Source organism: Nipponia nippon, unplaced genomic scaffold (assembly GCF_047370975.1).
Source record: "Nipponia nippon isolate SJK-2023a ecotype South Korea unplaced genomic scaffold, ASM4737097v1 scaffold_2, whole genome shotgun sequence".
Taxonomy (NCBI): Eukaryota; Metazoa; Chordata; class Aves; order Pelecaniformes; family Threskiornithidae; genus Nipponia; species Nipponia nippon.
Genome location: NW_028262336.1, coordinates 55570357 through 55597526, shown reverse-complemented (window position 1 = coordinate 55597526; position 27170 = coordinate 55570357). Strand labels below are relative to the sequence as shown.

At 41.9% G+C, this 27170-nt stretch overlaps 1 protein-coding gene across 2 annotated transcripts; it reads right to left on the bottom strand.

The window, feature by feature from the left end:
- Nucleotides 1–5479: 5479 nt before the first annotated feature.
- On the bottom strand, nt 5480–25345 carry MXRA5 (matrix remodeling associated 5). Of its 2 annotated transcripts, none has more exons than XM_087758621.1 (7): nt 24783–25345; nt 22215–22430; nt 19720–19849; nt 19000–19390; nt 11309–16306; nt 9771–10671; nt 5480–8208 (listed from the first exon to the last, which is right to left on the bottom strand). In XM_087758621.1, the coding sequence occupies exons 1-7, from the start codon at nt 24980–24982 to the stop codon at nt 6297–6299; spliced, it is 8748 nt and encodes a 2915-aa protein (XP_087614747.1). In that variant the 5' UTR covers nt 24983–25345; the 3' UTR covers nt 5480–6296. The 2 variants fall into 2 exon arrangements, with proteins under 2 accessions (XP_087614747.1, XP_087614748.1); XM_087758622.1 differs by having other exon boundaries at nt 5480–8205.
- Between the last annotated feature and the right edge of the window lie 1825 nt (nt 25346–27170).

Genomic DNA, 27170 nt, shown 5'->3' with positions numbered 1-27170 from the left:
CATGAGATGACTACCTCCCAAGCAAAGAAATGTTTGCTTACTCAAAAGAATAAGTGGAGAGTCAGAATTTCCCATGTGCAAAAGACTCTGCTGAAAAATAAGAACGCCCTCAATTACCACCATACTATCTCTCTATTGATCACATTCTCTTTCTCTGTTACACCACCTATGAAACTCAACTTCCTTCCAGAGAAAGAGGTGGGGATGCACACAGAATGGGTGAATATTTTGGGTGGCTCTTCAGCCATGCTCAGTAAATTCATGGCAGGTGAGATTCTAACCCAGGTATTTACCAAAGTTAGTAATATTTATGCTAACTAATTGTTCAGTGCTGGTGTTACTGGATTGAACCATCAAGAAAATGTTTGCAGGGAAAAAAAAATACCTTTTGTTAGGCCAACAGGAATAGCTGCAAAAATTACACAAGTCTTTAGGGCACACAAACCAATCTTCAACTTTATACATCAAGAAATGGCAACAGCTCTAACATGCCACCTTTTCTACCAGATGATAATCCTCCATGATCTACTTCATGTGTTTCCCCATTCTGTGTAATGGCTTCTGTCTTATTGTTTATCTTTTTCAGGAAACATTTTTTGGTGGATGATTAATGGAGCGTTAATTGTTCACTGAATTTCATCATTCAAAATACAGTATGGTCAAGTTGCAAACAATAAAAGAGAATGAATAAGAGCACAAGCCATACATGTGCTTGTACAACTTTTAGGATATTTTCATGTTATTTGGCTACACTGAAAAACAGTGAATGCTTATTTGAAAGCATATGGATAAATAAAACCCAGGCTGGGTAAAATAAATAACCGAAGTCCTTGCAGTTCTTTATTTCTACTCTGTGCAACTCTGTGAATGGTCTGGTATGTGATGCCTTTGAAAACTAAATTCTTTGGATGATAAAAGGATCTTGCTTCTATGCTACATAGCTGCTTCTAGAAATCCCTCCATGAGATTTCCACCATAAAGGTATCAACTTATTTGTCATATGCTCATATTTGTCACACGTCCATATCTGTCGTGTACTAAACGTTCAGAAACTCTCATGGATCATCATGAAGATTACATAGAAAAAAATCACAGGGATAGATGAAAACTAGTAAACAAATCTTTCGTTTACCTGAAAATCTAGGAAAATTAGGAATGTAGATGTTGAAGAAACCCCAAGATTTCTCAGTTTCCTCTCCTCCTTGAACAAGGATCTTGACTATCTGTGACAGATATCAGACTAAACTGTTTTAATCTGTCTCCAAAGATGGGAATTTCAAAAATGCTCTCAAGAATCATAGAATCTTTTCACTTGGAAAACACCTTTAAGGTCATCAAGTCCAACCGTAAACCTAACACTGCCAAGTCCACCACTAAACCATGTCCCTAAGCACCACATCTACATGTCTTTTAAATACCTCCAGGGATGGGGACTTGGCCACTTCCTTGGGCAGCCTGTTCCAATGCTGGACAACCCTTTCAGTGAAGAAATTTTTCCTAATATCCAACCTAAACCTTCCCTGGCACAACTTGAGGACATTTCCTCTTGTCCTGTCGCCTGTTACTTGGGAAAAGAGACTGACCCCCACCTCACTACAACCTCCTTTCAGGTAGTTGTAGAGAGCAACAAGGTCTCCCCTGAGCCTCCTTTTCTACAGGCTAAACAACTCCAGTTCCCTCAGCCACACCACAAGTCTTTGGGCTTGGCCACCCAGCCAGTTTTTTACCCAGTGAAGAGTACACCCGTCGAAGCCATGAGCAGCCAGTTTCTCCAGGAGAATGCTGTGGGAAACGGTGTTAAAGGCTTTACTAAAGTCCAGCTAGACAACATCCACAGCCTTTCATCCACTAAGTGGGTCACCTTGTCATAGAAGGAGATCAGGTTAGTCAAGCAGGACTACATATACTACTACCGTGTTGAACTTTTCTTACAGTTATAAAATTTTCTTAGTATCTAGCCTACAGCTGCTTGCAGTAAGTTAACACAGTTATTTCATACTAACCTCAGAGAACCTGAAAAAGAACTGATCACTGTCTCTATAACAATTTCCTAACTGCTATATTTAATACTTGGCCTTTTTTCCTTTAGCAAAACAAATTCATCCTATTTCAAGTTATCCTTATAGGTTATCTTTCCTAAAACACTTCATTGTATTCTTTCCAATTTGTTGCAAAGGAATAATTATCCCCATTATGTTGCTTCACACAACCCTCATATGAATACATTTCAAAGTGACAATGCTTTGTTTGACATGGCATCATGTTGTTAACTTGTGCAACTCCTAGTCCTTTTTCCCTAATTGTTTACTCTATGTGTATTCAATTTCTTCCCTTTGAATATAATTCTTGCATTTGTATTTACTGAACTATATTTTTTTTTTTATTATTTCCAGTCATTTCACCAATCTGGAAAGATCATTCTGAATTGCAATTCAGCCCTATGTGCTTTAATCTCTTTCAGTTTCATATTATCCACATGTTTTCAAAGTCTCTTCTCTATAGCTGATAGCCATTAATGAAAATGTGTAAAGATACCAGTCCTCAAAGCAACCTAAGCTGGATTCAGTTGAGATGTCCTCTTGACAACCAGTTACTCATGACTTCTCTTTAAATATTTTGAAAACTTCTGTTCTCCCACTTTATAAATCACATTTCTTCAGTTTGGACATGATAACATCCTGGATGACTATGCAAAAAATTTTACTAACGTAAGATATACCACAGCAATTCTTTCTTCCCATACACTGGGCTAATTACTTTTGTGAGAAGGTAACTAGTTTCCTATTATATGATTTGTTGCGGAAACTTCCAGAGCAGCTGCTTCTTATCACAGTGTTATTCTACAGATGCTCTTTGATTGTTTAGTAATGAATTAAACTAAGTACCTCTCTAGATACCAGGGTTTGGCTGGTTTATGTTTCCTTAACTACAGCTTTAGCATTTTTTCAGTCGTCTTGTACCTCAATTGGCTTTCATGAGCTTTTGAAGATAATCACTAAAACGTGTAAGTGAACTGGCTAGTGTTTTATGAATTTTATCAGATCTTGATGACATGAATACCCTGTTTAATTCCCCTGTTTTTGCTTTTCTGGCCTATATTCCTACCTCAATTTTTGTTATTAGTTGTTAGTTGTGTTAGGCATATGGTCACAATGAACCTCTTTTTGTGAAGGCCAAAGCAAAAAATGTATATACAACTCCAGTCATTTGTAATCTATGCAGTTGCAGTGAGACATTTTGTTACTCCGCTTCTCCAAAGAAAAGACAAACAAATCTTTTTTTCTCCATTTTCAAAGCAGAAAGCAAGGAATGGCAAGTTTTTCTTTCCATGGAAACTATCCAGGACCTGCTTTGATTGATCAAGTAAAAATTGTGAAACCTTCTCAAACCAATACCAAGCACTTCATTTCCCAGCACCTCTCAAAATCAGAAAAGGAACAAGCTCCATTGCCTTTGAATGCATGGCTCTTGCTTGGTCTGAAAGATGAATGAAGACTTCTGAAAAAAATATTAATGAAGTGCTGTGTTCTTGAAGTAATGTGAATTTGTCATTGATTTATTTAACACAACTTGCAGATAATTACATGGAAATAAAGGAAGAAGTTATGATTTAAATTCACAGTCCTATAACTGCCTTCATTTGATGGATGATTCAGCACATGGAGTGACATGTAGATTCAGGCCTAAGAATAGAAGTCCTGGGACAGACTTTGTTTCCCCATGAACTTCTTTATTTCTACAAAAGGAACTCAAGATGGATATCCTGGGCAACTGGTATCTCAGCAGAGAAAGGATATAACACAGAGAGGACACATGGCCAAACACCGCTTGAGTGTAAAAACTGTTCATATGATATTTGTTAAGCTGTAGTTACATTTATTTTGGAAGCGAATTATATTTTATAGGCCTCTCACTGGAAGTATGTTTTCATAAAAGGGGTAAAGGCAAATGTCACAGAAATTATAATACATAAAGAAAAAAAATGTTAAGTCCAATTGTGAGGGAATTTTGCAAGCATGCACGTCTTGAGTTAAGAAAAGTTCTTGAGCCAGATCTTTCATTTCTTGTGCCTCCAAAACTTCCATTGGCAGCAGTGGAAATTCTGGATTGATGAATAAAACATTATCAGATGCTTTGTTTGATCCCAACAGATCAAACATTTGATTTTGGATTCTATTTTCTTCCCTTAACATAAAAAAAAAATTCTGCTTAATAGAAATATACAGAAGTCATTCAGCATCCAAGAATATCGCTAAAGTCATGTAAGTGTTAACTGAAGACTGGACAGACAAATGAATGGAAGTGCTTGACTCCTACTCCGGTGCTAAAATGCTGACTTCAGACTCTTTTAAAAGATGTATTATTATTAAAAATTGTACTACGATTTTCCAAGAAATAAAAAGTGCTAAAATTAAGTAAAGTAACTAAAGACATATCTAATCTGTGACATGTTCAAGGAAAATAGCCAGATTAGAGAAGACCACATGAACAATCTATTTAAAAATCTTGAATACTTGTTCTTTTCTTCATTAATCTCACAAGCTGCTACATCCCTGCCAGATATTTAGGCACATGCTTCACCTTGAACACTGATTTGCTGATTTAGGACCCAAGCGTTTAAACCATAAAAGAGAAATTAAGACATTAAGTGATATTTAATTAGGCCAGTAACATAACTGCAACTTTAATAAACGGTTGTGTACAAACCACAACTTTTTAGCCTGCACTGACTTTTTCAAAAGTAAGTTTTATAAAATATTCTATCATATAAATTATGCCCCTTGTATCTTCAGCAATGTACTTGTCCTTCTCATTTAATTCAACATCCTTGTTCTAATTAAATACTTTTTACTTCAAGCAGTCCAATTCTGTTTACCATGATGATAAATACGCATTTTGCAACAGCTTACAATTTTCCTAAACTGGATAAATTTGTGGGGTGAGGAAATCTTTGTTTACAGTTTTTACAAAATGTAAATATTAGAATAACACTTTACATTACTTTCTGCCATGTTTTAATTAATAGAGAAAAATAAAACTTTTATTCTCATCATATTCTCAAACATGAGCATAAGTTTTATGAACAATCAGAACTTTAAGAATTCAGGAATATCTCAGAGAATCCATATGTTTCAAAAGTGAGTTAACATTTGCAAAATTCTGATTGGAGTCGTTTGTTGAAACATGGGCATATTCAGCATTTTGTAGCAATTATTTCAATAGCATAATTGATAAATCTTCTTAAAATTATGTACATTAGCCAATAAACCATCTTTGATTGCAGAAAAAGTACTGAACTTGTAAATGTATCCTGAAATATACATAACAGAAGTGTTAAGTTTTTATTAGGAAATCATGTTTAGAAAGATAAAGAGTATGTATAACACTACAAGAATTCTTTTTTTTTTTTACTTTAACTTTATACTCTCAGTGTTTGGAGTTCCCTATTTTCTCAAAACAAAATGAAAAACACAGTGAATACATTTTTTTAAAATATTTTTTATTATAAAATGTACAGTATATTGACCTTAATATTATAAAACACTGTAATGTATCAGAGTCTTGTAAAGACCAATAATTTATAAAATGAGACCAAGTTCATCATTACTCTTTCTAGTCTCATAGTCTGATTTAAAAATATATATAAAATATATAATGAATGATTTGACTGTAGCGTCCTTAGTAGCTGGAAAAGGTTTGTTCATATGTTAAGGTAACTAATGTCAGCATGTATTTTTATTAAAATAGATCACTCTTACTTGCTAAGTTAGTCTTTGATTCTGAAGAGCTGATAGATGAATGAACAGAAAGGTTAGTAATCATATTCTATAAGGCTAGATTATGTAAAAGTGCTGCAGGGTATAAAGAAAATTATGTTTTACTAAAGCACTTCTATCACTGCAGCCCATTTATTAACAATTAATAAATTCTTTGGTACTTTTAAGGTGCTTGTTAAAACAAGGAATAGCTTTGGACTATTGACAAGAATAGAGTACTTTAGGTCTCAGATGCTATTGGATAGCATGAAAAACCACATTACACTGTCTTAACAATTTAAAGACCTTTTCCAACGTGTTAGTCTCCTCAACTTCAGTATGTCTACTGCCTCCTTTTATTGCAAGGACATACTTCCATATTGAGTACAAAAGCAATGCACTTTGCATGAAAATAGGATTAATTCCTTTTGTTTTCTGCCCTCAGCCTTCTTGGCTTTGTTGCAAGCAGTACTTTCCTTGTTGCACTTGCTTGGCAGTGATTTGGACACCAGTATCCAGCCAAAGGCATTTGTTTTAGTGTTAGAATATGTGTATATAGGTTGTTTTCGAATCACTGCCTAGTATATTTTTAGCAGTGCATTTATAGAAGCCTGCATCCCTTTGAGTAGGCTGCTGGATGACTAATGACCCCTGAGGGTGGAGGAATTTGTTTCCATACAGACGGGATTGAGCTCCTGTTGTCAGACGTGATTTGTCTGGAAGCTCCCATGTTATTTCTGCTTTAGGAATCCCAATGGCCATGCAGTTCAGTTTTACTGAATTTCCAGGCCTGGCATAGATGACGGGTGCTGGCTCACTGGTGATCCGGGGAGGATAGGCTATCACGATGACAGGCACATTCATAACAGAAGTGCCATACTCTGTGGACACCTTGCACAGATAAGTGCCCCTGTCAAATACAGAAGCCTCACGCACCGTCAGTGAGCCATTCTCCAGCAGAGAGAAGCGACCCACAACCTGGGGGGCATCCAGGACCATCCCATTGGGCAGTGTCCAGGAGATCTGCGCCCGCTGGTTTGGCTGGGTGATGCAATGGAGCTGCAGAGTTTCTCCATTGATGATGCTCACCAGGTTGTTGTACTGGTTGCTGATTTCTGGCCTGAGTCCCACCTTCAGGAAGACTACCCGTTCCACATAACCTCCTGGGTTTCTGGCTGTACAGCGGTAAGTCCCAGCATCCCCAGCGGAGAGGCTGCTGATGTGTAAGATCCCATCCCTCTTATGGTAAAATCTGTGCAGACGGCTGCCACTCAGCACTTCAGTGCCATTGGGAAGGATCCAGCTTGTGCTGGGCTTGGGGTTCCCCTGGACTGAGCAGTTCAGATTGATGCTGTGCCCAGCAATGGCAGTGATCCTTTCATTGACAGGGTCTCTGAAGGAGGGTTTCTCCAAATGGTCTGTGATGAGGAGCTGCACAATCAGTCTCGCTTCCCCTCCTTCGTTCCGTCCAATGCATATGAGCTGCACCGCGTCCGTCTGCCTCACCCCTCTGATGTCCAAAGTACCATTGCGATGCACAGTGATCCTGTTCCCATAGTAGGGAGCTGGCAGGATTACTCCTTCTGGAAAAGCCCATAAGACCCGTGGAGCAGGGATGCCTTCAGCTTTGCAGTCAATAAGTTTCCGGCTGTCCCTGATGGCTGTCTCCCTCACGGATGTTATTGCACTGAGATGACCATTGATTCTGGGAGGCTGAACGTTAACGTGGATCCAGACGATTTTCCTATCTTCTCCAGCACTGTTCCGCACTACGCAAGTATAGTTACCACTGTCAGATCTTTGGGCCTTTTGGATAAGGAGGGTGCCATCCCTATATACCTGGTATTTGTCAGATAGGGCAGGAATGGGCCTGTTGGTTGGGGAGAGCCAGGTCACTTTGGGAGTGGGTTCTCCTTTGGCTTCACACGCTACTGTGACAACATCACCATAGGGTACATTAATAATGACATATGTTTTGTTCTTGATAGTTGCAGGCTCAGCCACTACTTTGACCCGCACTTTCATCTCATCCTTCCCAATCTGGTTCTCAGCATAGCAGGTGTAGTCCCCTTCCTCTCTCAGTCCAACATCATTGAAATACAAGGTTCCATTATTGAAGACCACGTATCGCTTTGTCCGGCTGCCGCTGTCATCTGACTGCATGAAGGTATTGATCATGCTACCATCTGGGAGACCCCAGGAGATCTCAGGATTTGGCAGACCTGTGGCTACACAGTCAACTTTCAGGTCCCCTCCGTACTTGACCTTGTGGTTATTCTCGTTCTTATGTTCTATTTTTGCTGGTTTCATCATCACATTCACTTTGAGGACCACATAGTCATCCCCGATCTTATTGCGGGCCACACACAAATAGTCTCCTGCATCTTTATCTGTAACTGAATGGACAACCAAAGTCCCATTGCTGAATACCTTGATTCTAGTCTCCAAGCTACTGTAAGGAAAGAAAAAGGAACCGAACATGAGCTGCACAATCACATTTTAGTTATTAATTATTGAATGAAACCTGGGGAAAAAAAACAAGAACTCAACAACACTGAAAAAAAGGAGAGAAGCATGCTATTGTTAGATAATAGGATGGTCTGAAATGTCCAAGATATTCACCACCAAAAAGCAAATGGAAAAAAATAATTCTACTCACTGGTATCCAAGCAATTCTACTCTGTTTCATTCAATGACTTTAACGGTAGTTTTGACCATTAAACACCATTAAATACCAAATGATGGTATTTTTGACTCTTCTGACTGCATGTACAGTATTCTATAACATTCAAATATGGGATCTCTGAATGATATACTCCACACAAATGTATATGGACCATAAATATGGGGTCTGGCACTTGGGTCCTCAGTTAAAAACAAATCAAGATGAGCAACTTCCTCTGGCATCAGGCATAACATTTTAAACCTTTAGAACAATCACAAAGAAGCAAAATATTGATAAGCTTTGAAATCTGGAAAAAAGATTCTCAATGTGCAAAAAAGCTATTATTCCTTTCCACTTCAGTATGGAATTCATATATTGTGGTCAAAACTAATTTCCTCAGCAGCCTCAGTTTTCTCGCCAGAGAAGATCTCCTGTATTTGAAAAACAGCCCACATAAAGATCATGAGGGAAAATGAAAAAAAACCCAACAGTATTTTGTTGCTATCACTATGAGGCATAAAATGAATTCTGGATTTTGTGCTATCTACAGGCTACCTAAATATATTTTTTGTCAGTATGAAAAAAATGATGACTACATTCAACTATTAAGAAAGTTGTTGACAATTGTGCATTTTAATTTCAGTACATGTCTCATCTGTCTATAGTGCTCAAAGAGTGAGTAATGAATAATTTATAGAGCAGAAATTGTGTTTTCACCGAAGTCTTATGACAGTTACTGTAGATTTGGAGAAGTGATATTTTACTTGATATTGCAACCATTGGAGAAGGTATTGTTTTAGGCATTTATATGCAACTGGGTTTGCACAGACCTTATTGCAAGGTAACATTTATTTATACAACTACGTTAAAATGATCATGGTTACTTAAATAATTATAAGATGATTTCTTTTCCCCGTATTTACTGTGTATAATGATTTGTATAACAGCTAGACAAAATTCAGTGATCCCATTTCTTCTGGGGAAAAACAGGCATCTATGCAACTCTATGCAGACTAAGCACATTGGAACAAGCACTACATAAGTTGTATATCTTAACTTTTGCCATTGGACTTTTTACTGCATTTACAAGTGGCTGTAAAAGACAAATAGTGGCAGCTTATCCTAAACACTTGAAGCTGACTTTTCAAGAGTACTATTGTTTTCAAGAAAATTATGCTAAGTTTTGACTTGGCTATCTTTTGATATAATTTCAAATTCTTCCATAAGGATTGGAGGCTTCATTCAAAACTCACAGAAGTCAAGAATGAAACTTGTACAGATATGAATGGTCTTTTCTCTAAGTTCATCTGAACTGTAATTTAGCTGTGACACCTCAAATAGTAATTTACCTGTGCAGGGAATCAATCATCCTTTTAGAAGGCAACCTCCATAATATCCGAGGCCAGGGGTCACCAGAAGCACTACAGTCCAAATGCAGGATGCTGCCGTATGTTACATCTGTCCTCTGAGGAGAGCTCCCAGTGATCTTAGCATTGGATGCATGCTTCTTCACATGGAGTTGTATTGTTCTCCTGGCAGCTCCCACCATGTTAGCAGCAATGCACTCGTAGGTCCCACTGTCCTTGGGGGAGACATTGCGAATATAAAGAGTTCCATTGGGAAAAACAAATAAATTCCCATTGACAAACTGAGAAGGTCGGATTTGCGTGCCATCAAAGACCACCCAGCGGATGCTGGGAGAAGGTGCTGCTTTGGCAGTGCAGTGGATATTAATACTGCTACCAAGGGGCAAGGAAATGTTCTCTTGCTTATCCTGCTGGATGATCGGGGGTAAGGCTGCAATGTGCAGCCTCACTGCAATGCTGTCAGCTCCTGCAGCATTGCTTGCTACACATTTGTAAACTCCTCGGTCTGAAAAAGTTGCTTGCTTGATAGACAAGGTTCGATTTTCATGAAGCATTATCCTGCTTTCTGTAGTGGTGACTGTCTGCAAAATCTTCCTGTCTGGGAAAATCCATGAAATATGTGGGCTTGGAGTCCCACTAGCCTGACATTCCATTGCTATGGTCTCTCCAAAATAGACCGTGACATCTCGATAGCGGGGAAGTAAAATTTTGGGCTGGTAGGCTATGACTGTGAGCACAATGATCATTTTATCTATGCCATGCAGGTTCTGAGCTGTGCACAAATACTGTCCACGATCCTGAAGTTGGACATTTCGGATAAGGAGGGTACCATTTTTCCAGACTTCAAACCTTTGTAACCTGGTATTGGCTGTCATTAGAGCTCCTGGGAAGGCGAGAGCAAAGAAAGAAATGGAAAGTCAAAGGGTTGTTTTTAAGACATACATCACTGCATTGAAAAAGGCTTACTGAAGACTTTAGATTTATTTATCACCAACTACAACTTCAGATGGATCACATGACATCTTCTGACACTCTCTACAGCTCAAACTGGTCATTGTTTCTATTGCAGAACTAACCATACTAGCTTGCAAGTCTGTATAGTGTGGGAACTTTTAAGGTCTTTATTCTTTAGGATTCCTCCTAAATCTTTAGTAATTTCTCTTTTACTTTTGCTTATGGAGATGACACACGCACCAACATTTAAGGCAGCAATGTTAACAAACCCATACTCACAAGTGTTGTCATCATAAATTCTAACTGCTGTGGATAATCAGAATTGGCTGCTATTCCCCCTTCAAAAAATAAAGTCATTAAATGGTAAAGGATTTCTTTTGCTACAAGAAATACTGCAAAGTTATTTTTACCTGTAATGATTAGTTGCAATTAGTCATATTTTATCTATAATGATTAAAAGAGAAAGAAATTATTCTTCAGTGTTTTGGACTATTTCTGCAATCATGATGCATTTCTATGCAACCTTAAAAAAACTGGGTGGAAGAACACATATTTCTCTGTCTTACCTGTAGAGACTTTTGTCCAAGTAATAAAAGGCTTTGGTTCCCCTACTGCATCACAAGGGATAAAAGCATCTGTTTCAGCAAGGATGGATATGCTCTGAGACCCTTTTGTGATAATTTTAGGTCTTTCTCCATGTATCCTGAAATTACTGGAAGACTGAATTACAGTCGAATTGCGTGGCATAATGCCTCCCACATAAGGCACAGATGGAACTTTTTGATGACGATGATGGACATTTTTAAAAGGATGAACTGTAGTGGGTATCTGTGGTTTTGTGCGTTGAGACAGAAAGGCTGGAGGAGTAATCTTCAAAGTCGCCAGTGGTGGTGATGCGGTGGTTGTGGCATGTGGCACTGGAGGCACTGGAACAGCTGTAGCCTTCTGCACTATAATCCTAGTAGGGGAGACCTGGGCAACCTTCTTCTCATTTGTGTCTTTAGGGACTAGCTGACTAGGGACCACTGGTTTAGGATGCGTACTTAAGTGAGGGAATATCTTTGTTCTGTTGAAAAGGAATGGCATTCTGGAACTGGGATAATAGGGGTTCCCTTGGCTTGGTAGTCTCCCTGATGTGCCTCTGTTATCTGGAACATAGTTATTTCCAAAAAATCTTGAATTAATATTGTATCTGTTCTGACCCTGATTACCAAACTTGCCCGCAGTGAAGGGATTTGTTCTGTGAAATGGAGAGGCTTGTGTTGTGGTAGTTGTTTCTCTCTGAGAGGCGAAAGATTTTTTGTCCTGGATGGTCTGTGCTGCATATGCTGTTATCTCTGGTTTGTTTGTGTGGTGAAGAGGTTGGTGTGTTACAAAATAGTGAAATGAACCTTGTGTTACCATATATGGAGGCTTCACTGTGCCTCTTACAGGAACGTGCTTTGGAGGCACAACAGGCTGTCTTTGGTTTAGGCTTGGTATCATTCCAGCGGGTGGATGGGGAAGGTTTGGATTTAGCAGTAAACTGTTGTTTGACTTGCTACTATACATCTCTTTGAATTGCTCCTCTTTTGACTGTATGCTAATCCTGTTTTGGCTAGAGGAAGGAGTAGGGCGTACATTCCGTCTTGAGCTCACCATCGTTTTGTCACCATCTGCTTCAACTTGTTTTGCTTCTGGGAACGTTTCCTGAATGAAGGCATTACTTTCCTTGGTGGTATAAGGAAGAGAAGGATGTGAAGTGCTTGAAACGGAAGGGGGAAGAGTGGCAAGTTTCATAAAGGGAATAAAGGCGGTGGATGTAGTCAGAGGCTTTTCAGTTGTCTGCAAAGTGGGATCATGATGAAATACATGTGACATAGCTTCCTTTTCATCCAAGGAAGATGGCTTTGTCCCAGTCTGAGAAGCAACAGATTTCTTTGTTTCTCTAAGTGAAAAAGTCTGAGTTTCTGTCGTGCTGAAGGAGGAGGACAAAGTAATCATCTCATGTTGCTGAGGTGACTCAGTTATTGCTTGTGTTTCTGAAGATACTGTGGGCTTCCATGTCTCCTTTGAAAGTGAGAGGTCCTTAAAAACTTGCACTGTGCCAACAGGAATACTTAAGTCAGTCATAGTGGGATATATCAGCTGGAACGTTCCAGCGGTTGTTTCATTAACCACAACTTCTGAGTCAAATAGGATAGGCTCTTCTTGAGATTCTGGTTTTGTAGACAGTATCAAGCTGTTCATATGCTCAGGAGTAGTTGTTGTGCTTGATTGTTCTGCCTTACTATGCATAGTTTTAGAATCTGCTTTAATGCCCTTCTCCTCAGACATATTGTCTAATGAGTGGTATGTTGGCACTTCACTTTGCTCTGGTTTCAGAGGTGCACTTGATTCTTTTGTAGGAACTGCATCATGTACAACAAACGATGATAAAATTGTGATAGGTGCAGTCACTGGAAGTACCAAGGCTTCAGGAGCCATAGAGAGTGTCACATGTTTTGCTTCAGGTGGAGAAGCAGTAGGCCTAAAGAAGGAAGTTGTGACCACCTCTCTGATTTTGGTAATTTTCTCTAAGATAACCAGATCAGTAACTAATGAAGGAGTGAATTCTATATGCTCCTCTTCCTTAGCCTGTATTTTGACATTGTTTTTACGATCAGGACTTTCAAGAGTTGCAGAAGTAGTTTTGGGCACAGCTTCAGCTTCAGGTGTGGTTAAAACAACAGGGGGGAAAGGCTTTGGTCTTTGTCGGATCCTGTTTGGCCTCAATCTCCTTCTCCCATAAGGCCTTTTTCTAGCATGCTGAGTAACAAGTGAAGGCATGGTCTTTCTATAGGGAGTTGTTGTTGCGGCCACAGTGGTCAATCTACTGATGGAAGAAGCAGTTGTTATCCCCTCTGCTGTTTTATGAAAAGCATTAGTACTTGGCAAAATGAATGTGGGATCTGGTTTTGGAGTAGCCAGGTTTTTATGTTCTCCTCCCTGAAAACTCTCTGCGGAACTGCTGGACATGCTTTCTTGAGTCACTGTATTCCTGTGGGTCTCAAGTTCTTCCTTGCTCTGAACCCTGATGGGTGTGATGGCTGGAAAACTTGTACTTAAGTCTGTCATTTTCATCTGACCTGCGGATACTTCTTTGTGCTGGTGTATCCAGTCATTGCTCTTTTCTGTAACAAATGGGGAAACAGACGGAGAAATGGTAGTAGTGCCTACAGAATCTGTTGGGATGATCTCATCTGACTGAGAAGGTGTTAAAATTATGGTGTCAACACTCATCGGGTCCACTTCATTTAACTTCACACTCGTCTCCAAGACACTATGAAAATCCACAATCTGAGATTCAGCTAGGACAGTAGCATCAAGTGGTAGCTCAGCAAATGCAGAATTTTCCTCTGATGTAGAAGATACTGTTCTATCTATATTTTCTACTGCGAATGAACTGCTCTGAATATTAGGAAAGCTTGTTACAATTTGTCTGGTTTGGGGTTCTTCAGTAAGAGCATGGATATTTTCTTTGACTACAACTGAATTATCAGTCCTGACATCAGGATGCTGCTGGCCTTCGGGTTGCACAGTTGCAGACACAGGAGTCAAATATGGACCTGACACAGGGATTTCTACAGAGTATATACTCGCAGGTGTTTCTAAAGCCCTGTGGTCAGAGAGGGGTTCAGTTTCTGACCTTGTTAATATAGACTGGACTGAAAATGCTTTAGTGTTGTGGGAAACAGTGACTGAGAATGGCTCATCTTCACCCACAGGTGATGAATCAGCAGAAGAATCTACCACATCAGCTGCTGTCTCTGAAGGAGGAGGGCTGGCTACTGGATGAGGGACTGGAGTAGTTTTCTGCATGACTGATGGCAGTGCAGTTGTTAAAGAAATGGCTGTAGCTGTTGTTGTTCTAGGAAGATTCTTCCCACGGACCTTTGCCAAAATGTCAGCCCAATGCTGTGGATTAATCTGCTTGCTTGCCATATTAATTCTCCTTCGAGATTCAAATACTCGCCGGCCTTCAGCAACATTGCTATCTTGGGTTCTATCAGTACTTTTCCAGATTTTCATTTTCCTTCTGCCTTTCTTCCCCTTTTTAATTTGAGCCTGTGGCACCTGGTCACTTTTTTGTTTAAAGGATATTTCCCGGTCTTTCAGGCGGTTCTTTCTTCGTGGGAACTCATCTACCCCTCCTGCCCCTGATCCCTCTCCATCATCTATGACCCGCCCTCTTGTTTTTGACGAACTTTTTGAGCCCGGGCGCTTTTTTAGCTTTATCCTTTTAAATGACCTGTCAGACACCATTTTATTTACTGTCACCCTTACAACAAACTGATCTGATCCCTGCTGATTGACAGCCACACATCTGTAATGGCCACTATCACTAACGTGGCTTTTTGGAATAAGCAAAGTACCATTGTCCAACATATATCCTTTTGAAGAGTTTGATAGATCATTAAGTACCTGGCTGTTTGGAAGAACCCAGCTCAATTGTGGCGCTGGGATGGCAACTGCATTGCACGGCAAAACTATTGGATCTCCAACATTTTTTTCAACTCTCACTACATCTGAATCAGCTACTTGAATAGCTAGAGGTTGCACTAGAAGTCTGTAAGCCATTATGTCCACATCATCTCTCACTTGGGCAACGCAGTGGTACAAACCACCATCAGTATAACTCACTGCTTTGATTATTAGCTGACCACTACTGAGAATGGAAAACCTGCTGTCTTTCTGATTAAATGGTGCCTGCAGTTTAGTCCCATCTGGAAAGAGCCACTGAACAGAGGGGATCTCAGAGGCTTTCACATTGCAGCTCAGCTGACACTCTGAGCCTTCCACCACACTCTGCACTGTCCTTGTGCTCTGGTTTTGCTCTATCATTACCCAGCTTCTCTGCTGCCTGGTGTCTTTGGTACGAATTGTCTGAGAAAACACAGTAAAAAAAGATAGCACTACTTTTTTCCCTGTACTCTGGCGCCTGTTTAATTGGATATTTATAAGAGGTTGCATCACCCAGGAAGGCTCAGCCAGTATTTGAGCTTTTACACCTGTGTAGTAAAGAGCATCATAATCTGAGCCTTGCCTGTACCGATAGCTTATTTTAGGCTCTTCGCTGAGCATAAGTTCCCTCTCTAATTTGACAGGTACTTCACTGTAATAAGCTATAAGCTTCCACAGTTTTTCATAGTTTTCTCGATTCATTGGACATTCAAAATCCAGTGAAATTGTAGCATTTATATCAATCTCCTGAGTCTGGATTTGATTCCACTGAATTTTGGTAGAGCCTGTTGGTTTTTTGATTTCACAGTTCAGGTGGACTACATTGCCATGCTCATCAGTCATATTTAGAGTAATGTTCCATGGAGAGGACTGAAGCTCTTCCAGAGGGAGTTCATAACTGTCACCATCTTCTTCATCTTCAGTGCTGCTATTCTGCCTTAGTGATGACTGAATGACAGGTTTCCGACAGGAAATATCTTTCAAGTTTTGAATATCTTCTTTCTGCAGCTGTTTTGGGCTGCTGCACTTAGGACAGAGCTGTCCCCCTTCGTAGGCTTTGTCCTTTTTGCATTTTAAAACACCTGCAAGAAAAAAAGAAAGAAAAAAATAAAGGGGGAAAACAAAAGACAGGTAAGCTGAAGAACTCTGTTCTAGAGTTAGAGAACTCTCAAAAGTGTGAAATGGACTGCATGAGGAACACATTACGGCACATGACACATAAGGCAAGGCTTTTAAAATGGCACCTCTTTGTTTTCACAGTCGAATGGGTGCCCAACTCTCAAGATGACCACAATTTCTTCAGACTTTAATGACAGGATTGAATACTCCATCCTTCTGAAAATTAAATTCACTGCCTCTGAATAAAACGGCTAGAAACTAAAGTGTTCAGAGCAACATTTTATAAGTGAGTAAAAAGCTACGCTGTGTCAAAACACAGCTATGCTGCATCTGTACAGTGACAGCCTACCCATCTAACTTGTGGATCTAATGTGAAGAGGACTGGGTCCTCTCAGCTTTTAAAAATGCAGCATTCACCTGAGAAATGCTAGACTTCCTCATTAAATAATCTGGGAAGCTTTTTATGTTTCTCTATTCCTTAACAACAGTACTGGCAATACACAAAACATTCTTCTGTAGGTACCAAAATCTGCTGACTAGTTCCTGCACTTACAAGCTATTTGTCAGCAGCAAAAAAAAATGAAAGTGCCACTTCTTCCCTGACCTCTGAAGTAACTGTAAACTCTGTAATGATAAAATAAGAAATAAAACAGAGAATGAGCACTGAAACAGGAAATGATAGCCTTGACTCCTCTCTTCTATCAATGCCAGAAAGACTCTTGTCGGCAAAATAACAGTCATATATTTATTACATTGTTCTGCTTACTAGAATGTCAAATGTCGCCTTACATACTTAGTTTGGAAACATGTTGTAAATAAAATGTATTCCAGTTATTCTAGGAATAAATGTCATGCTGGTCACTCCTGAGGAATGAGGGATCTTTGAATGAATGAACAATATACGGGTGGATTATAAGGCAAAATGCTAGGAGAAGGAGAAAAAAGTGGCAATATTTCATACCATTTTTTAATTGAAAAAAAAAACGCTTTGCCAGTCAACAAATCAATTTTCTTGAGAAGTTCTTACAAACGGAACATTTAACTGAACCAGTCTATCAGTTGCAGATTCAAATGTGATGTTTCAGAGATAAGTAAAGCACATTTCACGACAGTACTGGCCCACAATCAACTTGGCAGTGGCCACACTGGTCTGAAGAACTTTAATGTGATCTATGAAACAGCACTTTTATAACTCTATCTGGACACAATTTCCAAAGAAGTTAATGTTATAGTTATATAAAGATACAAAATCTGTCATACATGAAAATGGTATGGATAAATTCTTTTCTCTTTCCAATAATCACTACTTTGTAGTGTAAAAAGGGAATCTAATAGAATAAAAATGCTAACAACCCAACACTGCACCAGGAAAGGAAGTTCATCTAATGCTTCATTGTTATAACTTACAGTGCAACTTAAGTACACTTAATACACATACTAATTTGGATCAAGGAGAGTATATAAGAATATTGAAATGTAAGTTAGTGAAATATAATATCAAATCTATATGCCTCAAGTATCAGTTCAGTCAGGAACACTTATATTACACATTCAAGTATCACACGCTCTTGAAAAGTATTGTTCTATATCGAAGTGCAAAACTGCGATGCATTACATATTCTAAGATGACAAGACCCACCATCATCCACCATACACATTCCAAATCATTATATAAACCTCATGACTCCAGCACTCATTTGCGTTATCTTCTGTTGCAATTAAATGACAATTCCCTCTTCATATTTTAGCAGCAGCTCTCGTGTAACATCAGTCCCTCTGGCCTACTATAGTAAGTGCTTAGCTACCTGAGATGGGGCATTGGTGAACTGAGATGCCCAAATCAAAAACTGACATTCAAAAAACCCCTCAATTAATGTATTCCTGATATACAGGCATTATAAAACTGTTTTGGCTTTTTTTTTTTTTGCTTCTAGTATTTTGCTTCTGCACATGGCCAGAAGTGTTCCAGCCTAAGCAGTGTGATACTTATTTCATACCTAAGCCTGAATGAAGATAGAACAGTTATTCAGGAAAAAAATTGCAGGATTGTAGGTGTTCTCTGAAAATACTTAAAATAGATTTGCTCCATCATAAAAGGAAGTTGTGGTCAATGAAGAAACACAGATAGACACGAAGGGTGCACGAATATTACGTAACAGCCTTAACATTAATAGCATAAAAGTTAAAAGACTTATCCAGGAATTAGGAAACCTGATTTCCATTCCTTCCTTAGCCAAACAAGTTCAAATCCAATGTTCCCACCTTCCATGAGAGGACATAGTTACTAGCTTTGTTGGCTGAGAACAATTGCCATCCCTTAGTCAAAGGTGTACTGCTGTGCAAAGGAACACACTGACAGGTTATAACCTATCTCCTCCTTCCAATTATAAACTTTACTATCACTTTTTGCATCTTGAATGTAACAGCTAATTCCTTTATTGTTGAATACAGATTTTTAGCTAGTGACACACAACTGCTTCCTCTTTACTCTGCTTTTTAAATACATGCATTTATAGAACGGTAACGGAACATAATAGTGTACATAGACATCATGTAAGTAATAATACTCAGGAAATAACAAAACCATCCATATACAGAACAGGAAAAAAAAATCTAACATTATGAGTTGAAGAAGCATTGGTATTTTTGCTCTTACCTCCAGAAACTTTATTCCATTCAAGGAGCCACTTTAAACTGCAGTCACAGGCCCATGGATTCCCATGAAGGTAAAGGTTTTCCAGCAGCGGCATGCCTTGAAACATCCCTGCAGGCAAGGTCCTAAGAGCATTTTCAGACAGGTAGAGATGTCTTACTGTTGACAGTTTGAAATAATCAAGGACCATAAATGTTGAAAAGGTATTGGGGTGAAGCTGCTGGAGCAAATTTCCTTCTAAGTGGACCAGTCTCAAAGAAGTTAATCCATTAAAAGCATGTGGATGAATAAACTCAATTCTGTTGTGGTCCATGTGCAGTCTCATTAAACTTGAAAGTCCTTGGAGGGTTTGGCCAGTTATGACCTTCAATTTATTGTAACTAATTTTGAAAACCTAAAAAAAAAAAAAAAAAGAGAATAAAAGAGATTAATTTTGGTTTTTGATCTAAATCCAAACAGAATAGCAAGCATGCAGAAGTTTTCCTCCCACATTCAAATACCCTTTGTACCACTGAAAAATGATATGCTGGTCAAACAAGGAGAATACAACTGAATATTAGTTGGCATTACCAAGTATGACAGACATATTTAACAGATTTCTAATATATTTGGGTGAAAAATGGTATCTTAATCCTAAGTAAAGCACTACAAAAATGCTTATTTTTGTCTTCTGTTATTTGTGGAAGTTAGAATTTGTGAAATTTAGGAAGATCTGAGCATTACCTGTAGAGACACGAGATCTTTCAAAGCACCATTAGGTATATTCTGAATGTCATTTCCATGTATCATGAGCAATTCCAGTTTTGTAAGTCCTGCAAAGGAGTTTTCATATATAGACTGTATACTGTTAAACCTGGAAAAAAATCACATGTGCAGTTACATTTTATGCACTGGCTGTCATGGTCTGCAAAAGTACAATTTGTATAACCTAACTTTCAGGAAAACTTGGAGGGATCCTAATGCATTGTCAAAGGGCCAGAAGTTACTGAAACGTTTTTTACAAGGCCAAGTATACTTAGTTCATGTTTACACTGAGATTTCTTTTAACTCAATTTGTAGCACTTCAGCCATAATTTAGGAGTAACAGTAATAAATAGGCGTTTAAGTTCTAGTAGTTGTCAGTATGTTTTTTCATGCAGCTCAGTTTATGGAATGGTACTAAATTAACGGCCTGTAGCCAACCAATGATGCTATAGAGCCTGGCAAACTAGAAGGGCTGCAGTGTTGCCAAAACAGCATCTAACAATAAATGAATAAAGATTTGGAGAGAGGACATTAAAAATGGATATCTCCCAAACAACACAAGAAGCAAGAAGCCACATCCGGCTTCACTTACTGTTACAACATGTAATTGGTTACATCAACTAATTACATAAGATCTAGGAACGGACCTTCCAATTATATAATTTGAACCTAGGAATACAGAAAATGTACTTTTTGAAAATAATTCCATTTCACTTTGGACAAATAAATCAGGTTTTATTTGCCAATATGGAAGCCTTAAGTTTGGCGGCCTAGCTCTGCATTTAGGTTTTCCATATGCAGACATAAAATTAAATGTATGAGCTAATCTGGGCATGAAGTCTCTAAATTAAGCATTGAATTTTAAAGATTTTTCCTATTTTTTAACACTTTCTAGAAAGGAAGGGAAGAGATGACAGGAAATTAAAATACTTTGAATATGGAGGAAATACTTTTAGATCCTTGCCATGCTAGCTATCTGAAGGTTCTGAGTTTTCGAAAAATTTAGACTACTGTTTTGATATTTTTAGTCCTACTACAGATCTACTAGGCTTATAGCAGTCATCCTATTAAAATTCCTTTTTTTAACATCAGCCCTTCTAAAAAATATGAACTTCTCTAAATAAGAAATTTTCCTAAATTATTTCCAGTTAGGAAAATAATCTTTACCTCCTAAATATATAGCATCTTAAAATACAAATATGGTAAAAGCATTTTTCCAAAATGAAAGAAATGCAACAACATATAGTTAAGACTGTTTCTTCCTGGGAAAGGACACAACTCAGACAATGTCATTTGTAGTGATGAAATACAAAGATAGGAAAGTGCTTCTATGCTAGTAGTATCAAATGTACTTTCATGAAAAAACAGCCCAAAAGCCTAAATGACTTAGAAGCTTACATCCTATTTTCACAAGCAATTTAGGGATAGAACTTGTGACAGAATACTGACGTATGGGGGAGAGGTGACTATGAATATGTATGGTTTTGAACATGGGAGGAGAGGGAGCCATTTTTGACTCAAAAATGGTATGAAAGTACAGATTGCTGTAATACAGATGCACTGAGTACAAGGGCATTTTGAGACTAAAATTAGACTTTAGGTGGATGAAGTGCTGGTGAATAGACATTTTAAGTACAGAGAAGCAAAAAAAAATCAAGGTCCCTGCTGTCAGTCATTGCATGATGAATCGCAGCTTACAGGCCTTGGGGCGGTCAGGATGAGTTCATACCAGGTAGTGAGGCAGCTCTGATATCAAGCAGAAGAGGACTGCGACTCTTGCACGATGCCATGTCACATAATGACCCTATGCAGCACTTCTGTGATATGCAGCCTACCAACTATCCCGGCCTTCTCAACTCACAGTCTGACAGATAGATGTGAGCTGGCAATACCCTGCCAGAGGAAAGTGAGTTGGAGCCTGAGCAATCTCTCCGCAAAACACTGATGTCTGCTTATATTGTGCTTAAGCTCCTTGGGAAAAAAAAAAAAACAAAACAAACTCCAAAGGCAATGGAGTAACTTTGGTTTTACTGTATTGCTTTAAGATATGCTATATCTCATTGTTCTCCAAAATGCTACCTGGCTACATTATATAATTTTACTCCTACTATATTTTTTTACATCAGGTATAACATTCAACATTTAGCAGAAATCCCATGGTAGGTTTAATTCAATATAGTTTTTTACACAGTACAAAAGACTACACATACTATTTGCCAAGAAGAACCAACACCATGATTAAATATTTACTTGAAAATAACAGTAACTTTTCTTTGAAACACGAGGGATACACTAAAACCTTCTCCATGCCAGTAACTGTAGTGTTTGAAATACAGAGCCTGCAAGTAACCACCCATCTCTGCAATTCTACTTAGAAGTACACGCAGAGACCCCGGTACGCCGCACGTGTGCGAAGCATTCCAGGATTCCTCACCAAGCACATAAAACTGTTTGCTACAAACTGCCATACAAACCCAAAATTGATTCTTTCCACATGTTTCGAAATCCTTGCCGGCACGGCTGCCAAGGACCGAAAGGTGCAGTGGACCTCGGTGGGGAGGTAGCAGGCGCAGGGCTGGGGGCAGCCCAGGGCGCCCGGCGGCAGCCCCAGCCCCAGGATCAGCACCACGGAGAGGGCCCCCGCCGCCGCCCGCGCCCCCATCTCGTCGCCTCCCGTCGCCTCGCTCCTCCTGGGTCGTCCGGGGAAAACCAGGGGGGGAGGGGGGGCAGGGGAAAAACAAAAAAAAGAGAGAGAAGAAACCATGGTTGTTTTAATCCTTTTGAAAAGCTTTATATACCTAGCGATGCTCTGCGGCGTCCCGGAAGCTCTGTAGACAATCGAGGCAAAGTTCAGTCGGAAAGAGATTTCCTCCAAGTCATTTGCTACTTCAGAGTTTTCCCCCATAATTCACTTCAGTACCTATTCTACTAAACTTATGCTGTCTCCTTATGCTAGTCAATTTTGTAGGTTTTTTCTATACGCCAAGGGTGGTACTTGTCTCACCTAAAATCAGGAAACTTCAAGGGAAGCATCTACTTCAAGCAAATTGCCATGGCTCCCTCTACAGTCAATGAAACAAAAAAAAAAAAGCCACCCATATTCACTTGAAGGTGAATAGTATCAGGTATCTATCTACCTGATCGGATACCTAGCAATAGTACAGTCTCATTAGGTCTCTAATTAGCTAACTTAGCCTAGCTGCCTAATTTTTAGACAGGCTACTAAGTTCCAGGAAGGTAAAATTTGGCTGAATGAATCCCATTCATAATGTACGTGGGAAATGGTATCATTGAAAGAGAAAGTGAGTGAAAGAAAGAATTGGTTGGCCATAGATCTGGACTCTGTCATCCTTTGCCACGCATTACTGTGTGACGTCAAATGTGCTTTTACGTTGCCATCTTAACCAAACAGGAGCTATGAATGATCGCAATTGATAAAACTTGACAACTTATTTAGAAGCATAAGCACAGACCTCAGAGGAAATGTAAGCAAGAAAGTTTATATTTGTAATCTTGCCTTGTCTATCAACACTCAAGTTCAGATATTCAGAACTGTGTGTTGAAATCTGGGCAGCTAGACCCATGGAGAGTCATTTAAAGATGCACACTGTGCTAGAACAGGCAAGAAAATACAACTGTTATTGACTTGGAGCACTAATCATTTCTGAAAATAAAATAATTTCTGTAGATGTCTAATCACAGATTAAGCAGCCTAACTTTGGAGAAATGAATTTGAAATATCCCTGTTCTTATCCCTACCACCAGAAGAATTTGAGCTCTTCAGATTAAAGCCATACAAGAATGCAGGCTACTATTAGTAGCAGAAATTTAGTATTACTGCTCTTGTATAACTGCGTGACAACGAGGGAAAGGCATTCAGTTCTACTAGATATTATGAGTTCCATTAGTTACTGCGTTTAGTATAAAAGTCAGATTTTCTCAGACCTGCTAGCAACGAGACACACATTGCTTTTTCTAAGACCATCATGTGCAAAGCATTACAGTTCAAAGGAGAGGCTCTCGGGATGAAGAGGTTTCCCAAATAGCTGTGGTCAAGTTAATGAGACATTTACCATTCTTTACAAGACAAATAGCTTTTAATTTGCTTAAGACTGTTCAGGTGCTGTTTTCCTTAATGTTCTCTTCAATGACAACTCCCTTTAACTACCCATTTCAATTCCATTTTGGAGGGGGCACCGCATTTTGTTACAGGAGGTGCTCGCCGAGGTTAAGAGGAGATCGCAGTGACTTCTGAGGGGCTGGGGGAGAGCGGGCCAGAAGGACTTACCCGCGCTTCGCCCGGGTGACAAACAAGGACGGCGGAGCGCAGGGCCCTCAGCGCCCGAGCCGAACCCGCTCCTCCCCAGGTTTGGCCGGAGAAACCCGGGCGAGGCCGGACCGGCTCCGACCGCCCCGCCCCGCCCCGCCGCCCGGGGGCGCCCTCGCAGCGGCGCCCCCGCCCCGCCGGCCATTGGCCGCCTCCACCGCCGCCGCGCAGCGCCTCGGCCAATGGGCTGCGGCTCCGCCGCCGCCTCCGTCGGGGCGCGGCTGCAGAGGTCCGGCGGGGGCGGCGGCTGCCCGCCGCGGGGCGGAGCGCGGGGCAGGGCGGCGGCGGGGCCTGGGGCGGCGGCGCTGCCGCACGGCTGCTGGCGGGGACCGCGCCCGCCCCGCGTGGAGCCGTGCGTGAGGCGGGGGCGGCGGGGCCCGCGCGGCGCCGCCGCTCCCGCCGGGCCGGGCACCGCGCCAGCCGCGGCCACGGCGGAGGGGGCTGGGGGAGAGGCGCGGTTCCCCCCTCCCCACGTTTCTTTTTGCCGTACCGGAGGGCAGATGCTTCCCATTAGGGAAGAATGTCCCCGCCGGGCCGAGCAACGGGAACGGACGGGCTGAGGGCGGGCGCCGACAGACGGCGGCACGGCCCGCAGGGCGCCCCACCGCCGCCAGCCAGGCGGCCGCGCCGCTCCCCTCCTCCTCCCGCTCCCCCACCCCCGACCACCGCCACCCCCAACCGGGCCCCGCCAGCCGCGACGAGCCGGGCTCCTTACCTGCAGCCGGACGCGGCGGCCTCAGCAGCCGGTGCCCGCTGCTCCCATCCCCCCGGGGGGCTGCGGGCGGCCGGCGGCGCGGGGCGGCGCGGCGGGCGGCGGGCGGCTACCGGGCTGCCGGCGTCCCCTCCGCCGCCGGCTCGCCGAGCCTCATCGCAGCCGGCGGCGGCCAGCTTCGACGCCGCCTTAGGACTCCTCATCGCCCGTCATCCTGCGGGATCCGCCGCCGTGGTTGGGTCCCCCCCGAATAAGCATAAGCCGGGCAGGACACCGTCTGGGGTCTTGGTTTTTTTTAATTACTGTTACTTGCTCTGAGCGCTCGCCTCCTCTGGGTGCCCCACGTCCCCGTGGGAAGTCGGGGCGCCGCAATGCCTCAGCCCCGGCGGGAGCCGAGCGCGTCGCTCCGGGCGCTGCGGGAACTCCCTAAGCGAGCGGGCGGGCGGGCGATGCCGGCGGCTCCCCGCCGCTTGCCGGGCTGCCTGGGGGCGCAGCTCCCGCGGCGGCAGCCTCCCGCCGCCCGCCGCGGCATGGGGACGAGGGGCGCGGGTGCCGGGGCGCCGCGCTCCGCCGCTCCGCCCGCCTCCCCGCGCCGGGCGCTGTGCAGGGGGAGGGCGCGGCGGAGCGGCTCCTCTTGCCGGGTGGGCGGCCCCTGGGCGGGGGGGGCTGCGGGCGGGACCGCGCCGGGGGGCGGGCGGTGGGCGCCGGAGCCGGCGAGGGGGGGCGGCGGGAGCGGCGGCCGCGGCGAGCCCGCGCCTGGGCCCGGGACCTGAAGCTCAGGGAAAGTTTGTTTCTGGGACCTGGGCGGATCCCGCGCTCCTCAGACGCTGAGATGCGCGGCTGCGCGCCTTGTGCGCTCACACACGCGCACGTGCCCTCGCACGCGCGCACACGCGCACACACACGCAGAGTCCAGCACAGAAGCCTGAAACTGGACCAACCAGTCTGGACTTGTTACTCGTCTCATAGCGATATAGGTGTCCCACCACTACACAAAGAACCAGCCTCACCGTCATCCTTAGTCCGTACTGGCACAATACGGCTGCAGAGACCTGTATCCAGTCTGCACGTCAGAATTTGATCGCCTGCATCACACCCGAGGAGAGCCACTCAAATAAATGTGTGTGAACAGAAAAACCTCAAAGCTGGAAGGAAGAGGCAATGACAACGATACAGGAAAAGGCAGCAACCAGTAACAAAATGAACCAGACTGAATGTAGACTCAGTCATGAATTGCCTTTTACCTTTAAAATCCACCAGAGAAGCAAACTTCATTTTAGAATCATTAAACCATTAGCATCCCTCTCCTCAGTTTCCCTCCTGTATTAGCAATTTTTTCAGTACACAAAAGTAAGCCTACTTCTGGTCCAGTGAAAAATGCATTATTCAGATGTACCACAGAAGACCATGCACTATCATCTACTTAGTTCCACTGTATGGTTTTTGCATACACACAATTTTCTGTTCTCTAGATAGCCAGTGTGGCAGTTACCCTCATCTGTTCTAGACAAAGAAAGAACGTAGTCTTTCAAGACACAAGAGAGTTGCAGAAATCGGTATAGATGCATCTTAAGCCATAAGAATCCCTCTGAGTTTTGGCATGGAGCTTTCAAATTCCATCTCCAAGGTAAGTAAATATAGCGAATGGCATTATGTTCTACACTGTAAAGCTGTGACAAGTGTATCATCACCAAATTAACAGAAGGAATCAGAATCTGAGTTAATGAACCATTTTTGGCTTTGAAACCTGTAAGAGGTGTGATTATCAAAAAAGCTGGGGGGTAAGAAACCTCTTCAACAGTTAGCGATAAGCTGTTGTCAGGATCAGGATCAGGACAAGTCATATCTTCCAAATGCACTAATAAAGATTAACTTTCAGAAAAAAGCTTATATCCATGCTTTTAGCTGCGGAACTTCTTCTGCGTCATGGTTTAACCCTGGTGCACAGCTGAGCCCCATGCAGCCACTCGCTCACTCCCCCACAGGGGTATGGGGGAGAGAATTGAAAGGGTAAAGGTTAGAAAACTCCTGGGTTGAGATAAAGACAGTTTAATAGGTAAAGCAAAAGCCACGCACGCAAGCAGAGCAAACCAAGGAATTCATTCACTACTTCCCATCGGCAGGCAGGTGTTCAGCCATCCCCAGGAAAGCAGGGCTCCATCATGCATAATGGTTACTTGGGAAGACAAATGCCATCACTCCAAATGTCCCCCACTTCCTTCTTCCCCCAGCTTTACATGCAGAGCATGACGTCATATGGTGTGGCATATCCCTTTGGTCAGTTGGGGTCAGCTGTCCCCCCTTGTGCACCCCCAGCCCACTCACTGGTGGGATGGTGTGAGAAGCAGAAAAGGCCTTGACACTGTGCGAGCACTGCTCAGCAGTAGCTAA